The sequence below is a fragment of the Vombatus ursinus genome, unplaced genomic scaffold (genome assembly GCF_900497805.2).
Source record: "Vombatus ursinus unplaced genomic scaffold, bare-nosed wombat genome assembly UNPS02014773.1, whole genome shotgun sequence".
Taxonomy (NCBI): Eukaryota; Metazoa; Chordata; class Mammalia; order Diprotodontia; family Vombatidae; genus Vombatus; species Vombatus ursinus.
This window is the reverse complement of record NW_020954551.1, coordinates 936016-954299: the sequence shown is the minus strand read 5'-3', so window position 1 is coordinate 954299 and position 18284 is coordinate 936016. Positions and strand designations below refer to the sequence as shown.

At 39.2% G+C, this 18284-nt stretch overlaps 1 protein-coding gene across 2 annotated transcripts in view; it reads right to left on the bottom strand.

Annotated features, from left to right (window-relative positions):
- The window catches only part of BMPER (BMP binding endothelial regulator), a 289084-nt gene that overhangs the window by 200709 nt on the left and 70091 nt on the right, over positions 1–18284 (bottom strand). For both annotated transcript variants that reach the window (XM_027863683.1, XM_027863684.1), the window contains exon 4: positions 2317–2399. In XM_027863683.1, the coding sequence (XP_027719484.1) occupies positions 2317–2399 (83 nt within the window). The remainder of the gene's footprint in view (positions 1–2316; positions 2400–18284) is intronic.

Below are 18284 nucleotides of genomic sequence, written 5' to 3'. Positions count from 1 at the left end.
GAACTGCAATAGCCTCTCGGCTGGTCTCTCCCCGCTCTAGTCCGATGCCAAAATGGAGGTCTGGCCGCATCACTCACCCGCACCACCAATTTCAGTGGCTCTCCATCCCAACGCTCCCTGACTCTGGGCCTTGCCACTAAGTGTGCCTCAGTCGTGGGGTGCTCTCCCTCCTCCTCAGCCTCCTGGCTCAAAGCCACCCTTCCACCAAAGTCCTCGCCCAGTCTTCCCCCACAGCCTCCCAACACACACTGCTCACGTCTTCCCTCAGATGTACACCGTGGAGAGCTTGCACGTACAACTATTAGAGAGCCATCTCCTCTGTTAGAATCTGAGCCCCTTGAGAGGGTCGATCCTTGTGTTTGCCTTTCATTGTATCCCTAGTGTTGTCTGGAACTTCACAAGTGTTTAATAAATGCTAGTTGACTAAGGAAAGGGGGAGGAGAGAAGAGAAGAGGAGAAAAAGAGGAAGGGAGGGAGGCCAAAGGGGAGAGCAGAGAAGGAAGAAGAAATAGGACAGGAGGGAAACTGAGACAAGAGAGGAGAAAATCTGAGAAAAGATTTGAAGAAAGAAAGGTCTTTGTTTTTCTTTTTTTAATCTACAATCTGTACTAAAGTGTTGTTAAAGGTGATGCTGAATAGGTTTGGATGAATGGAGCCTTATACAAATAGCCAAATCTGTCTTCAGCACCCCACATCATCCCTCCTTCTCCTGCCCTCCTCTCCTCTCTGGGGCCATTGCCTCCAGCTGGCCTTGGGCATCCTGCAGTGGGCCCCAGCTTTTCTCCTCCTTCTCCCCCATCCCCTAAACAACACTCAATCAGCCTGCCATTTTATCAGGCTCTATATACTTGTGTATATACAAATACAAATGTCTATATGTATATATTGAAGGAATTTGTTTTTGCTTGACATGCATGCTTATTACGAGAAATTTGGTTTTTTCTGTCTTTTTTTCCAATGTGGTGGGAGGCAAGAGACCGAGAAAATCCTTTTCTCTTCATTTTTTTTATTTAATAGAGAGGTAGGGGCTGGGGCTACAGAGGTGAAATGTCGCCAAGTACTTTCAGATGAGCTCACTGTATTATTAGTTTTACTTAACGGTTTTCCTTTGTTACAAGAGACCTCTCAGGAAGTGGGCGTCATCCGTACACATTTATAATGTAAAAACAAAGCACAGCAATAAAACCTTTTTTTTTTAGAAAATAAGGATAATAATGATAGCACCTCCTAGAGAGGTTGGGCACCAAAAAGAGCCCCTGAAATGCCGTGTGGAAAGTTCTTGGCAAACCTTCAAGAGCCATGTAAAAGTCTACTTTATTGTCATCATCATCATCATCATCATCCTCATCATTAACAAATGTAGTGATTTGTTCCCAAGGATGGACTACTTTAAATCCAAATTTTCTGTCACCAAATATCACTGTGTTCAATGAGCACAGAGATTATCCTCTAGATAATCTGCCGATCTCAGGCTAAAGGAGGTAGATCCTTGGCTGTGGAATCAGGGGATCTCATTCCAAACTCTGCCTTAGACACTGACTAGGAGGCTGACCATAGACAATTCATGGCATCTCTCTTTCCCTCAGTTTCCTTATTTGCCTAATGAAGAGGTTAGACTAGCTTATCTTCTAAGATTCCTTTCCCTAAGATCATAACGGCACTCAAAAGGAAGGAGAGCCCTTTTTCCTATACAGAGAAGAGTTTTCTGGGCATTTTTAGGGGGCCATTTCAATGAAGATTAAAAAAAAATTTCCCTTCATCACCCTCAGCATAGCTCTGCAACACTCACAGCCTGGAGCACTTCACCAACGTGGGGTATGATCTCTGCTTCCCCAGTTTAGCTATGCTTGGTCTCCCTGCAACAGTTTGGGGCTGAAGTGGATTGTTTCTGAGCCTAGCAGGTTGACATCATGGAGGTTCCTGAATACTAATTGCTTAGATTTAATACAATTTGCAGATTGGCTGACTTTCAGAATGATCCTAAATCAAAGAAAGAAAACATATACACTTAAACAAAAACTCTTTTCTGCTTATGGGAATTCATGTCTTTCCTAATGCTGACTTCACAGGAAGACTTGCATTTTCCCCAAGGTCTTATGCATCTTATGGAGTTTTTCCCCCAACAACATTCCATGAAGTCGAACAATTCAGCTGTGTGTTTCTAAGACCTACTTGTCTTGAGGACCTTCAACATCCTGATAAATGTTGCAATAAAGAGATGCAAGACTGTAGGTTCCTTTTACATGAAGGGAGTGGTTGAAAAGAGTCGAAAGAACTCCTTTGGAAGGGACTAAAAATTCAAGCTGGGCTCCTTACCTGGCACTGGTGAAGGATGCAGGGGTTGCCGGGGACCTGCCATTTTAGGGAGCTGTTGTAAGTATGTCCTTCGTAGCTACAGCCTAAGGAGAGACAGAGAGACACAACAGGTGAGAGACAGAGAGAACAGTTCTTTTCTTTTGATGAAGACCAAAAGACAAAATCATTCCAGGAGCTGGAATTTAAGGAACATCACAAGGTTGATTCTCAAGAGGCAGCTGGTGCAGTGGAGAAAGTGATGGGTTTGGGGCCAGAGGACCTGGATTCTGATTTTGCTTCTGCCACCTACCTCTGAGACCCTGGGCCTCAGTTTCCTTATCTGTAAAATGTGGGAGTTGGACTAGATCTAAGATAACACAACCAACTTCAGTGATTTCATCTCGTAAGTTGTCATTTTACATTAGCCATTCTTAGGCTAATCCTAGGCTTCATCCCTGTTGCCAAGCATGCTCAATCTCTTTATTCATGCCTAAAGGGTCACAAGATGCATCTGAATGGAACAGCCATCTCATAGAACCCAGGAAAGCATAGCCATAGGATCAAAATCTGGAAAAGACCTCTCCAGCCGTACTGTCTCCATTCCAGTCAAGCCATCATCCCCTCCCCCCTCCCCACCAGAAAACAGAACTTGGTCCCTGAACCACCCTGGCTTTGATTGGCCCTCTTTGGACTTCTTTGTTCTGTTCTGGGCCTCTCTGGAAATTCTAGGACATCTCCAGCCATATTTGGTGTAACCCTCGGACCCTTTCCAGCTCCTCTCTCTGTGTTGTCTTTCTCCTTTCCCACTTCCCTATTTTGATTATTCCCAATTTATCCCGTGTGTATCTTGTTATACAAGGGTTAATAGGGTTATATAATTGTTTGCTTATCGTCTCCTCCACTAAACTGTAAGTTCTTTGAGAGCAGGGACTGTTTTTGTCTTTCTTTGCATCCCCAAGCACTTAGCAGGGTGCCTGGTACCTAGTAGGTACTTAGTAAATGTTTTTTGACTGACTGACTCATTAGAATGCAAACTTGAAGACAGAATTGTCTCTTTTACTTTTAATTGTAACCCCAGAGGTTAGCATAATGTTTGGCACGTAGAAAGTACCTAATAAGTGTGTTATCTATCTATTTATCTATCTATCCAACCAACCATCAATCTGTCTTTCTATCTAGCTATTCATCCATCTTGCTGTCTAGTTAGCTATCTATCCATCCATCCATCTATCCATCAATCTATCTATCTTTCTATCTAGCTATCCATCCATCCATCCATCTATCTATCTTTCTTTCAAGGGACTTCAGAAGTCATCTATTTCAATCCCCTCTGTTTTAAGGACATGAAAGCAGAGGCCCAGAAAGGTCAAGTGATTTGCCCAAAGTTGGGTAAGTACTAAGTTGCATAGGTACAAGTGGAAGAGTTGGGGCTTGAGCTCATGTGCTGTGACCCCAAATCCAGGTCTCTTTCCCACTACACCTCTCTGATCTAATACCAGATGACCCAATATCTTACCCCTAAGACCAGAGGCCCAAAGGTCTAAAAGGCAACTTGGTACAACACCAGGGAAAATCAAACAGGAAACTAAAATGAAAGGGGATGGACTGCAAAAATCTAGATTCTTAATTAAGAATCTTAAATAGCCACCTTCCTCACCAGGGTTAATCTCATAGAAGGCCATTGTAGGAATGAGGATGATATTGTCATGAAATATGATTCTATAATTCATCTATTAAGCCTGAGAACAGTGAGAAAGAATTAATCTGAAACTACTTGCATAAAAATGATCATATCCTAACTTATTCAAGAGCAAAATGGGCCAGCCCATTGAATACACAAACCAACCATGTTAGATCACTAATAGTAATAGCGTTTATGTAGTGCTTTATATCATTTGAGACCTTCTCCTGAGGATATCTCCCAAGGTCATAAAAGATTCTGGAGTTAGAAGGAATCTCGGAAAGCCCTACCAACCTCATTTTACCAATAAAGAATGGAAACCCAGAGTAGTCCAATGACTTCTCTAAAGTCAGAAGGGTATTCAAGTGTATTAGGTAGGATTCAAATCCAGGGCCTGTGGCTCAAAAATTAGGGCTCTTTCCACTGCTATTCCCATAACCCTCATGCTCCAAGAAGCCAACTAACTTAACCAAGTAACTTGAGAAGGAGATACAGGATTGAAAACCTGAATAAGACTCCATAACTTCAAACTAGAAAATCCTTTATGGATCTAATCAATGCCCTCATGCCACCCACAAGGACCTTGAGATCCAAAGGAGGTGAGAGGCCTGCCCAAGAATGCCCCACTAAGGAGCAGAGTGCCCTTCCCACCACATGATCTGAGCCCTAGTCCACTGAACTCTCCAAGTTTGCTGCCTCTCTCCACCAAAATAAATAAATGAATGAATGAATGAATAAAGGCAATAAAAATCACAAATGGAACAAATAAGTCAAGGCTAAGCTGGCCAAGACACCAATACCATTTGGGCTCATGTTGCCTCCCCCATCGTGGGTTATATTCTTGAAAAGATGCACTTGTTTGCACCTCCAGCCACTGGATGCTGATCATTTATAAACACAGCTGGCAAAGACCACTAGTAATTATATTCTGGATTGCTGGAGTTGATTATCTTTCCCTGAAATCTGCTGCTCCTTCTGGCTTCCTTCACCATTTCTACTGGTGGCTCCCAGTCTCCTGGGCTTGAAAGCTCAGGGTTATCCTGGATTCTTGCTTTTTCCTCCCCTGTCCATCCAGTCCTTCCCTAGAGAACACCAGCTTTCAAGACCTTTCTGACTGACTCTACCCCCTGAAGCATCCAGCAGTCTCTATTTGTCTGTGTCTGTCTGCCTGCCTATCCTGTCTCTGTCTCTCTCTCTTTATCTCTGTCTTTCTCTGCCTCTCTCCATCTCTCTCTGTCTCTCTCCAACTCTCTCTCTATCTCTGTTTCTGCCTCTCTCTGTCTCTCTGTCTCTGTCTCTCTGTCTCTCTCTGTCATATATCTTTAAGAAGTCTTTTTCTGCACTATTCTTTTATTTTTATAATTAAATTTATTTTTTTTCTATTTATCAAGCATTTTTTTTCTCCCTCCTACTACCCACCGGAAAAAAAGAAAAGGAAAAATCCCTTATAGCAAATAAGCATAGTAAAGCAAAACAAATTCCCACATTGGCCATGTTGAAAAATTGTATCTCATGCTGCATATTAGCCCATCTGCAATCTGTCAGGAGGCAGGCAGCCTTCTTCACCATTGAATTAATAATGGCCTCTGGAGTTGTGATCAATCATTGGGTTGGTCAAAGTTGGTGAATCTTTCAGAAGGTTCATCTCTACAATATTGATCATACTGCTAGCATCCATACCCCTCCCCCTTTCTATTTCTGATGCTACCACCCAAATACAGACCCTGATGGCCACCACCATCTAGCGACAACTGAACAAGTATAACAGGCTATACTGACCCCCAAGGAAGCTCATAGCCTCAGCAGTCCTAGTGCTGAAATGTCCAACACAATCCATCTCCACTGTCCATTTCTAAGAGCACCATTTAAGGAAGCCCCCTGCCCGGGTGTTACTTCATTGAGACCTCAACTCACTTTCTGGACTCCTCCTCCACATCACCAGCCACTTTGTGACCTCACTACCTATCTGTGTGACCTGAGGCAAGTCACCCAGCCTCTCCGTGCCTCAATTTGTTCATATGTAAAATGAAAGGTTTGGACTTGATGGTTTCTAAAGTACCTTCTACTTCTAAATCTATGTTCCCATGAACAGGACTGAGGGAGGTCTATAAACAGAGTTATAAAGCAGATGGACCCTCTAAAGTATTTGCTGTAATTATACCAGCTTTTTATTTTAAATAAGGGGAATATCATTATAAATGAGAGACTAATGGATAGAGAGCTGGTCTTAATCAAGAAGACCTGCATTCAAGTTGTGAACTTTGGATAGAAATCTAATGTCTAAAAAAAAAAAAAAGCTATGCCAAGGAAAAGTGACAGAAGAATAATCAATAGGCAAGCATGCATTTACCATGTGCCAATTAGCATGGCAGACTGGAGTCTGAGATCTGGGGTTCAAATCTTGTTGACATGTATTTTATATATATATATATATATATATATATATATATATACACACATATATATTTCACTTTTAAAAAGTCATTTAATTTTCTTAGGCCTCCCTTGCCTTAGATTATAAAATGAGGGAAGTTGGACTAGTAGCCTCTGAGGACCAGTCTACCAGAATGTAAGTTCCTTATGAGTAGAGATAGTTACAATCTTTATGTTTGTATATATGTGTGTATATATATATATATATATATGTGTGTGTGTGTGTATGTATGTATATAAGTCTGGTACCCCCTACCCCCACTGTATATCTATAGATGTATAAATATTGATATATAGATTAGATAAAAAACATGGAGGCAAATAGGGTCTCTCTTCGATCCTGAGACATGAGATTCTCAAGTTAAATCATGTCAACAAATATTTATTAAACACCTACTAAGTGCAAGGCACTGGAGATTCAAAGATGGGAAGGAGACAGTCCCAGCTCTCACCGAGTTCAGTCTAATGAGAGAAGCAAGATGTGACCAACTACTTACAAACACGATGAGTACCGGCTAAATTGGAGAGAATCAGCAGAGGGAAGGAAGGCACTAGTGGTGAGGGGGGGTTGACGAAGGCTTTTTGCTGTAGCCTGGCTTTTAGCTGGGAAGCCATGAAGGAGAGATGAAGTGGGAGAGAATTCCAGGCGTGAGAAAATGCCCAGAGCCCAGAGATAGAATGTCTAGTGGGAAGAAGAGCAAGGGGGCCAGCATCACTAAAGCAAATCTAAAACAGTCATGAAAAGCCTAGAGGAATGCAGAATCAGCCCAGACCAGCTCGAGATAGTGAGAGAGAGGAAAACAAGCCACAGATGCATAATAAGCACATAAAGCCTGTTATCCAAACAATAGAGAAACCCACGTCCCCACCCCGCCCCCCCCCACACACATCTTTCTTTCTTCTCTAATCTCCCCTCCATAACTCCATAACTCAACATTTAAGGCTATATTAATGAATATCAATAATAAGGGTAAACAACAACCCAAACACCAACGCTGGACTTCTGGGAAAGGTTGTTTGGGCAAAGGCAAAGAAAAAGGAATGCCCTTAAGCGTCTTGGGGGTGGGAGAAGAATGAGGTGTAGCTCAACATACACAAGGACCTGTGTATTGGCGGGGGGGGGGGGGGGGGGGGGGGAATGGGAGAGCAGCCATGTATGCACAGCAGCTCCTTCCCCACATCTTTCAGCCTCTCAGGCTCAGTCAAGCACTTAGAAGAATTGAATTTTCGTCCTCATTACAATTACTCCACAACTCTGGAAAGCCACAGCCAAAGGGAGGGTCTAGGAGCCACAAAAGAGGATCATTCATGATTAGGTTTGGAAGGAACTTACAAGATCAATGAAGAAAGGGCCTGATTTTGGAAAGGAAGGACACTGGAGAACAGAGAAATGAGGTCCGGTGCCCAGCACAGGGCTAAGGGCAGAAACAAGCCACTCAGGGTTTTCATACTTTCCCCTCTACTCTGCCTCTGACTACATGGCCCAGGAAATGTTCAATAGGGTAAACACATCAGACACTTTCACAAACTTGGACCGGCACACTGAATTCTCACGGAATTATGAATGATTGAAAACCACTCAGTGATACTTTGTTCTCCAATTCCTACAAATCAAATTACTAGAGGATTCAGGGATGCAGTTGATTGAAAACATACTTGGAAAGCTGCATCTACTTTATATATGTGCCTGCATATAAATATCTTCTGTATTTAGCATTGCAAAGATATAAAGACTTCAACCACAGAAGCCCCCAGTGCACACCACTGGTTGAACAAGAATAAAGGTTGTCAGTTTCCAACAATAAAAACCAATGTTGAGTAATTTGTATGAAAATGAATCATGCCCAATAAATATATTTTCAATAGAAATACATTGCTGGCCCATTCTTTACTCAGCTAATAAATAACTTGTTCCAAGAGGTGGGAAAGGCAAGGGAAGGAAACTAATCCAATTTATGCTCCTGCCAAGTAAATACAAAAGCCTTCAAAGCCAGATCTGCTTCTAGTGTTTCTAAATAGTTCATATATTTTCAGTGTCCCTGGATACATCAAAGATCCTTGGTTCATTGGGCAAGGGCTCCACACATTTAAGCAGATCATGGGCCTGCCACGACTGGGCAGAAAAACTTTTGAGTTGTTGTGGCCATGGCTCTGTGGTCAGCCTAGTGGGAAGCCTTTCCAAGCTAAGCCAGGCTTGCTCCTCAGATGGTAGGCATGATGGCCAGCACCAGGTCTAGGCATAGCTCCAGCAAAAAGACTAAGCAAAATCTTTTCTGATCCATGCCACCCTTCATAATGATAGAATGCCCTCCTTTCCCAATGACTTTATAAAAGAAATACTTTGTGTTTATTCTGTATATTTAAATGTTCTGTTTTTACATAATGGTTATAGATGTTATATATGTACATATGTTATTGTGTAATTGTTATAAATGTTATATAGGTGTACAGTTATATAATTCTTAATGTTACATATGTTGTGTCATATAATCATTATAAATGTAATATATGTAATGTTATATTATCATGTAATTGTTATATTATATATGTGCATACTATTATATAATTAATATAAATGTTATAGATGTAGATGTGATGGGGATGGGATATGAACCCCAAAAAGGAAAAGCCCTGGACTTTCCCACATGGCCAATCTCTGGCATTCACCTGGGGCTATAATCCTATCAACTGACCTTAAACCCAATCTCCCAATTCTCTGTTACCCTTCACCTAGCCTAGCCTTCCATCTCTATTACCTCTCGATGGCCCCAGGCCACTTCCCACCCTTAATTCTATCTGGGCTCCATTCTCCCTTGGCCACATGGTCCAGTTCCTCAGCATTCTGTTACCTTACAGTCACCCCAGTTTAGTGACCACTTCCATCCAGATCTCCTCCAGTCACCCCAGACTACTTGGCCACTCCTAGATCCCTCCCACAGTCTTTCTGTGTATAAAGTCCATCTTGTCTCCATTAGGCCTGCTTGCATTAGCAATATAAATGCTTAGATTCCTTAAGAATCTGGCCAATGTGGGGAATTCATTAAATCTCACCCACCCCTATTGATGTTCTAATAAACCTTGTCTTTGGTTGAAAGAAGGCTTGGGTGGAAGTCATTCAATTCGGTCACTATCCACATGTGATGATTTTGGGGTCCCAGCAGCCCTAAGTGTCTAAACTTCAACATTTGTACCGTTATATAATTGTTATAGATGTTATACATGTATATGTGTTGTTATATCACTATTATATGTGTTATATATTATATGTATTATATTTTACATATTATATTATTATTTAATTGTTATATTACACATATACTATTATATAATATAAATGTTACATATTATATATACTTATATAATTGTTATAGATGTTAAACATTTATGTATATATGTTATATCATAGTTATAAATATTATATATGTTATATACTTATTATAAATGTTATAAATGTCTATAATATTTTATGGTATATAAGGTAAGGACTAGACTTGTGATTTATTTGGTATAGGAAATTCCCAGTGTGGAAACTCCCTCTACCAATGCATATTAAAACCTTATCTGAATCTTAGAGAGCCATCTGGGGTACTGAAAAGTTAAGTAATTTGACCATGGTCAAATTACTAGAATGTGTTAGAAGCAAGACTGAACCCAGGTCTTCCTAGTGCTTAGTACAACTGGTAAGTATTTTAACAAAGCTTGTTGATGGATTGATTGAGGAATCTCCTTGGACTTGACATCCTCTAAGGTACCACTTGCTCTTACTCTACAGACTTTAAAAGATATTTTAATCGTGTGAATTAAAAAACTCATACAAAAGTTGACCTGATATCGGCAATAGGACAAGAAGGTAATGGTCTAACCTTGCTCCAGACGTACAAATGATGGGGTAATGAGACTTGGACCCTGAACTTTCCCAAACAACACAGTCCCTGGTGGTTCACCTGAGGCATCTGGCCGGTCCCAACCCACCTAGATACTCAATAATCTTTTTAACTGCCCTTTCACAGTGGCTGTCCCCTTCCAGTGTCAGCACCTGGACTGCCCCAAGCTATTTAACACTCCTTAATCCCATCCAGATTTTCTCACTATCTTTTCTTGGATATAAGTACCAATTTTACCCCCATTAAATTGCTCAGATTCACTTAAGAGTCTAGCCTGCTTCTATTTGGCACAAATAAACCTGGCTACCTTGACTGAAAGCTTGAGCGGTTGAATTCTTTTGAGGCAGACCCCCTTTACTCTTGCATTTTGGGGTTCCCAGCACCCCAAACCACAACACAAAGAATACCATATAAGAATATGCAGGAAAGTTCTGGTAAGATGTACAGGGAAAACTTCATAGATCTGGAGAAGTCTTAGATGCCATCTAGTCTAACTTGAGTTGAGGAAACTGAGTTTGAGGGAGTTTTACTAACTTAGCCATAGACACACAGTAGTAAATGTCAGTGGCTGGATTTGAATCTAGAACTTCCTATTTCCATGTGACACAGATACTACCCTATACCTGCCTAAGATCCCAATTTCCCACTATCACTTAAAAGAATGGAAATGAAAATGTCCTTAAATTAAAAAAAAAAAAGGAAAGGCAGAAGAAGGGTCAGAATTCAAGAGATTCGAAAGAGCAAAATCCTTCAGGAAAGAAAAAAAAGGAGAAAATGACCAAACAGAAAGGGGAGGGGGGGAGCTGCAATCTGATGAGCAATTAAGGATTCAAAGATTCAAATGTAGTCATTACCAGAAGAGAAATGGAAGAACTAACCTCAAAATAGTTCCAGAGAGGCACTTCCAACATCTAATGGGATGATAAACACTTTCAAGTAAACGAACAAAGAACTTTCTTCGCTCAAGTAAGATGACACACTTGTAAGGCAAGAAGTGTCATCAATTAAAAAAGAAAGAGAGGGTGGTGGAGGGATGACAATTATAGAAGAAGCAAGAAGAGTAAGAACAGAGGACTTGGCTAGAAGAATAATTGACAACTTCCAAGCAAAGATGTTGGATTGGGAAGGCAGATTTGAGAGAGGCAATTTAGAATGCTTGTACTATCTGGCAAACACAGAGCAAGAATTAAGCCACACAAGAGAAGATGTCCTATGTCCTGAGATCCAGGGAGAGATTACAATGTTGGGACACACCATAGAGAAATCCCAACCTCAACTTCTTAGATACATTATCTGAATATTCGAGAGCTCCATCTCTGGGCTCAATGGAAGAAAGGATCTGGTAAGCAGCTAGGAAGAGGAACACCACTAATGGAGGATCACCAAGTCAAATCCAAGAGCAAAACCAGAAAAGGTTTGAACTTGGCCTTATCCAAAGTCGAGGAAAATCAGGCTTCATCCCAGAATCCTCTACCCAAATAAATGAGGAATTAGAAGGTAAAAAATATGTTCTTGGTTTCCTGGGACATTTCTGAGCCTTTCTGCTGAGAAAGGAGAACCTACTAGTCTTTGAAATGTAAGTCAACACAGTAAAATCCCGGGTAATGCCTAAAGAGGCCAGTCCAACCAGGGACCTTTGATGTGCAAATCCAAGATCCATTTCAGGTAAAACCAGAGCAAGCTTGAAATGTCTGAATTACTAAAGGGAAAAGCAATGTAAATACCATGCTGGTTTAGCAAAATAATACCATGGTTATGATGTGAAATTGCCCCAAGCTGGGAGAGGGACTGGAGTGAGGGAAGAAGAAAAGAGAAAGGCATAGAAGGGGGATTCAGCATATAGATTTTGCTAGGAGGATGAAACCCAAGAAATCATGATCTTTCCCCTTCCACCCACTTCTCTTCCAAACTCCCCTTTTACTCTTGAGGGAATCATCATCAGTGCAATCCCCTAGACTCACAGCCTCCATGCTGTCCTTGCCTCCTCACCCACTCATGGCCCTCATCCTCAAATCAACAACAACTGTAGTCCTTTTGTCTCCACCATCCTTCTCCATTCTCACAGCCAACACACTAGTTCATGGCTCGATTCCTACAATTCCTTCCTCATTGTACTTTGCTGCCTTGGTCTCTCTCTCTACTCCAATATATTCTTCACTTGGCTGCCAAGATGGTCTTCCTAAAGTTTCTCTGCCATCCTCCCCTCTCCCCAATACACACACACACACACACACACACACACACACACACACACTCACACTCACACTCAATAAATTCCTTATTCCTCCAATAATCAAACCCTGGCATTTCAAGCCCTACATAAGCTAGCCCATTTCTACCTTTCTGCTCTTCTTACATTTCACTCCTCTCTATACACTTTACAACACCATTGGCCCTGACTATCCCCCATGCCTAGAATTCCCTCCCTCTTCACCTCTGCCTCTTCAAACCCATTTCCCTTCAAGACTCAGCCAAACTTCATCTTCTACATAAAGCTTTTCTTGATGCCCTTTTCCCAGCTGCCAGGGTCACCCACACCCTGGTCCCCTTAAAAAACAAAACAAAACAAAACAAAAAACACTTTACCACGTATTCATTTTGTACATATTCCCTGGGTAACTTCTATGTGTACACGTTGCCTTCCCTATAGAATGTAAGTTCCTTGAGGGCAGAGTTCATTTCATTCTTGGATATTTATGTCCCCAGCTCCTAAGACAGTTCCTAGTATACAGTAGGTGTTCAATGAGTGCTTGTTAATTGCTTTGATTATTATGACTTGCGATGATTCCAAGAAAAGAAAAGATTTGGGAGGGGGAGGCAATGTAAAAGTTAGTCAGGATTACCACCCCTCCAGCAAACAAAAGCAGTGAGTTGTTTAGTGATCTGAACTTTTTAAACTGCTGATGGGATCAACCTCTGGAGCAGTCAGCGTCTGGAAGAGGTATCTGAGCTGCTTAAGCATTGGCATGATTTCTCCTTCAAAAGCTTTAATGGAACTATCAAGGCAACAAGAGCTTTGACTAGGTTAACCCAGTAGCTATGTCACTTTGTTTGGTGACTAAAGTCATAAGCAGGATTGGGGGAGAAAAGGAGAAAGGAATGAATAATATTGTTAGACTTAATAATAAAATAAATAAATAAATGTTTTTGTTATTCAGTCATTTCAGTTACGTATGACTCTTCGTGACCCCATTTGGGGTTTTCTTGGTAGAGATAATGGAGTGGTTTGCCATTTCCTTCTCCAGCTCATTTTACAAATGAGGAAACTGAGGCAAACAGGGTTAAGTTACTTGCCCAGGGCCACACAGCTACTAAGCATCTAAAGATAGATTTGAACTCAGGTCTTCCTGACTCCAAGCCCAGCATTCTATCTATTGCACCACCAGGCTGCTCCATTAAATAAAAGAATAGTGGGATTCATAAGACGAATTCTTTGATTATGAACATCACCGATAGAGAATTATATAAGTTAAAAAAAAAAAAAAAACGACTGGCTACCCAAGTAATATTCCTATTGAGGAAAAAGGGGCAGGTGTGGAAGATTATTTTTTTTAATTCAATTGGTTATAGAATTATGTTTATAAACTATGGTTAGTGTGTGCATGTGGGTCAATGTGATTATCTTTGTGTTTTCATAAAGATCAAGACTGAAAATGTGTTTAGAGTTCACTGAGTGTATAGACAGAGGGGGCTGATCTAGGTATATACTTAAAACTTGAAGTAGCACTCCACTGTTAGACCCAGATGGCTCTCTCTATGTACATAACAGTGGAATTGGAATTAACTTTAGGGAAGCATATGTTAATGATGATTCAAATGATGTAGCTCCATGTGATAGAAGAAGATGACATTTAAGAAGTATAAACTTAAATGTTAATTCATAATGCAATGGATACTGCACTGTGCCTTGGAATTACAAAGAACTTAATTCAAATCCTGCCTCCAACATTTACTAGCTATGTGGCCCTGGGCTAGTTACTTAACCTTTCTATGCCTCAGTTTCTCCACTTATAAAATTAGAGGGTTGGATTCAACAGCCTCTAAAGACACTTCCAAGTGTACATCTATAATCCTATGAAAATTCCCCTATTAAAAAAAGAAAGAAAGAAAAAGGGGATTATAGAATGAATACAAAAACAAGATACAACAACATAGTCCTTACAAGGACCATACATTAAAAAAAGAAAGGCATTTAAATGCCCAAAATGAAAGGTAGGGAAGATTTTATTATTCACTAAATAGCTCCAGAAGATCAGGAGTGGTAGTCATGATTTCTGACAAAGTTGAATTCAAATTATAATGAATTAAAGAGAACTAAGCATGGTAATTATTTCTGGATTAAAAAACCCCTGGCAATTAAACAATGCACTATTACATGTATCTATCTAGGCATCTAATGGCATAGCAACTTTTTTCATAGAAATGTTATTAGAATAACAAAGAGATCCAGATAGAAAATGCTTCCGCAACCCACTTACTTATTACAATAGTAAAACAGACAGATAAACAAGGAAGAAATTTATGCATCAAACAGCATACTGAAAATACTAAATTTGATAGGTATTTGGAAAAAACTGTATGAATTTGAGGAATTTATTTTTTATTCTCATTGGATGTGTACAAAAAATGATCATACCGCAGGGAATTAAAAAAAACGCAGAAGGGCATAAAATTTAAATGCTAATACAATTAAAATGCTAACCAGCAAAAAAAAAAAAAAAAGATCAAAACATGTGAGCCTAAATGGAGACTAAAAATGATCTAAGATCAAATTATAGAAATAATAAAAAAATAACAGTAATACAACATATCAAAATTTATGGAATACAGTTTTAGAGACAAATTATTTCCTTAACATATTAATAAGATATAAGTTTATTACATTCAATTTGCTATTTAAAATCAGAAAATCAACCAATTAATATGCCACAAATAATCACAAAAGATTACTAAAATAAAAAACTAATAGATCTGAAAGCAAAAACAAAAAAAACCCCTCGTTTTTAAGATCAGTAACATCAAAGTCATTAACAAATTTCACTAAAGAAGAGAGAGAAGAAATGCAAATTACCAAAATTCAAAACAAAGATCACAATAAATAGTGAAGAAATAAAATTATTCAAGAATACTACATATGCAAGTATATGGCAATAAAACTGAAAATATAAAAGAAATAGCTGAATATCTACAAGAATGTTAAAAGACAACATTTATAAAAAGAGGAAAGAGATAACCTAAAGATATAATTATCAGAAAGAAAAATTTAATGTCATTCATAAGTATCCACATATGTGTGCATATATATATGTGTGTCTGTATATATATATATATATACATATACATATGTATATATTTCTATTTAAAACCCACAGGATCAAGATAGATTCACAAGTAAATTCTTTTAAACATTTAAAGCAAAAGCAATTATTGAACTACATAAACTGTTTTCAAAAATATAGAAAGATAACACTCTACCAAATCCTTTTTATGAAGCAAATGTAGAGAAAAATACTATTGATTAATATCATTAATGAATATTAATATAAAATGTTAAATGATACTGATAAATATAACAAAAATCATTAAGATCAAATTGGATTAATACCAGAAGTGTAAAACAGTTCAGTATTAGGAAAATAATTACCATAACAAATCACAGCAATTACACTAGCAATAAGAATAAAAACATTATGTCATATATTTATGGAAACCTAGAGCTCATCCTCCTTATGAAACCAACAGCCTTACAAGCTCATCCTCATCAACCTCCTTATTTTTAAGATGAGGAAATTAAGAGCCAGGGAAAATAAGTGGCTTCCCAAGGTGACATGGGTAGTATGTGGCAGGGTGGGAATGTAAGCCCAGGTCGTCTGATCTCAAATGCAATGTTCTTTCCATTAAAATATCAATAAATACCCAAAAAAGCATTTCATAAAATACATCATTTGTCTTTTTTAAACACTACAATGGGTATAGGAATGAGAAGACCCTTGTTCTAAACACAAGGCATTTATCTGAATCTAAAAGAAAGTACTAGTTGTGATGATGAAATTGTAGAATCTCTCACTCTGAACAAGCAAGACTCACTATCCTTCCCACTGTTTTTTTAGCTTAGTCTTAGAAATGATAGTGATAGGGGCAGCTAGGTGGCACAGTGGATAGAGCACCAGCCCTGAAGTCAGGAGGACCTGAATTCAAATCCGGCCTCAGACCAAACACTTGGCACTTACTAGCTGTGTGACCCTGGGCAAGTCACTTAACCCCAATTGCCTTAAAAAAAAAAAAGAAAGAAAGAAAAAAAAAGATAGTGATAATTAAAGGGAAAAGCATTGGTAAAAAAAAAAAGTTAAAAATATCTTTATTTGCAGATAATCTATTGAGGTTTTCTACTACTATTCTTTGACTGCAGCTATTTTTTTTTTGTAAGGGGGGAGGAAAGAAGAGTAACTTTCTGTGTGTATGCATGTAGGTATGTATATGTACACTATTTTTCCTCCTCTTCCTTTTCAATTTTAAGCCCTTTTCATTAAATTTATAAGACTCCAAGTAAATGCATTGCTTGGTTTTTTGGCTTAAGCAGACCTTGTAAAGTATCTGCTATTCCTAGTAAAGAACACATCCTTCCAATAATTTAAACTATAACTCCAAATGCCATGCCTAGAGGCCATTTTCTTACCTAGTAGATCCCTTCCACTTTCGCTTTTCTTGGTGAGACCTTTGTTTGCACTAAGAAATAGTCTTGGCAACCAACAACTTTACCCCTAGGGTCTTTTGCTTCTTGATCAGGACTTCAGAAATCCTTAGCAATATTTTCTAGATTAATTTGGACAATACCATTTGACCCTAACATGAAACACCCAAAGTAGATAATGGTCATTCACTGACAAGTCTTTGGAGGTTCCCTGTCACATCCTAGATATGTTCCATCAGGTAGATAACAGAGTTCTATAATGTTAACGTCAGGTTGCTGAAATCTTTCTAGCTTGGTAGGACTGACAGACGTTATTTATGCTATGCTGGTATCATAGACTCCAAGAACCCAGGATAATCTTTATGCCATGATGAGATTTCAGACTAGGACTTTGGTAAAGGTCAAAATTGTAATAAAAGAATAAAATTCTATTGGAGGTTAAAATCCTTTAGTCCTTCAAAAATTATATTCCTCTTGTCAAATTTATCGGGTCTCTGCCGTCCCACACCCTCTTGCCATCCTACTCATCTCTTTCCATTGCTCCTTGTACCTTCAGACTGAGCAACAAAACTGCCTCTCCATGGTAGATGATATATACCAGTACCTCTTTTCCAAGTTCACTGTGTGATTCCTTTTTGATCTTGTATAAATGAGTTCTAATTTCATAGCTGGCTTAGGGTAAGCACAACCAAAAGTATCAATACCATAAAATAGCCAGTAGGATCTCCTCTGGGTCACCAGATGAGGTCTGAGAGCTAGAAAGGAGTAAAAAGTAGACAAGCCCAAGGATATTCTAGGCCCTGGAAACATGTTAGAAATGAGAATTTCATTTGGAATTTCTCTTTGTCCCCTTCTCCTCAAGCTGTGCAAGCATTTTCTTAATGAAAAATAAAGTTAGTTTTCAGTGGCTTGCTTTTTATTTCCAAAATCCACTTAAACCACCTTCTTCCCAAAGTACTGGTTTCTTTTTTTTTTTAATTTTTCAGATAAAATGCAAACTATAATACTTAACCAAATTAAACTGAATTTAGGAAGCTTTGAAGTTGGTTCATTGTTCTACAATACAGGGAAACAGAACAGATATTTCTGCCACTATTCATTGCCTCCTGGCAACACGATAAGGGAAATCCAAGCATCTGCACTTAGTCAATAAGCTACAAATTACTCCAGTCCAATAGAATTGTGTGTGTGTTTTTTTTTAACGAACTACTCCTTCTCCTCCACCCCCACTCCCCAAACATAAGCATATGGCAATGCAATCGAAAGGATAAAAAGAAAACTTGCCTAGCAGTCCTGGGTC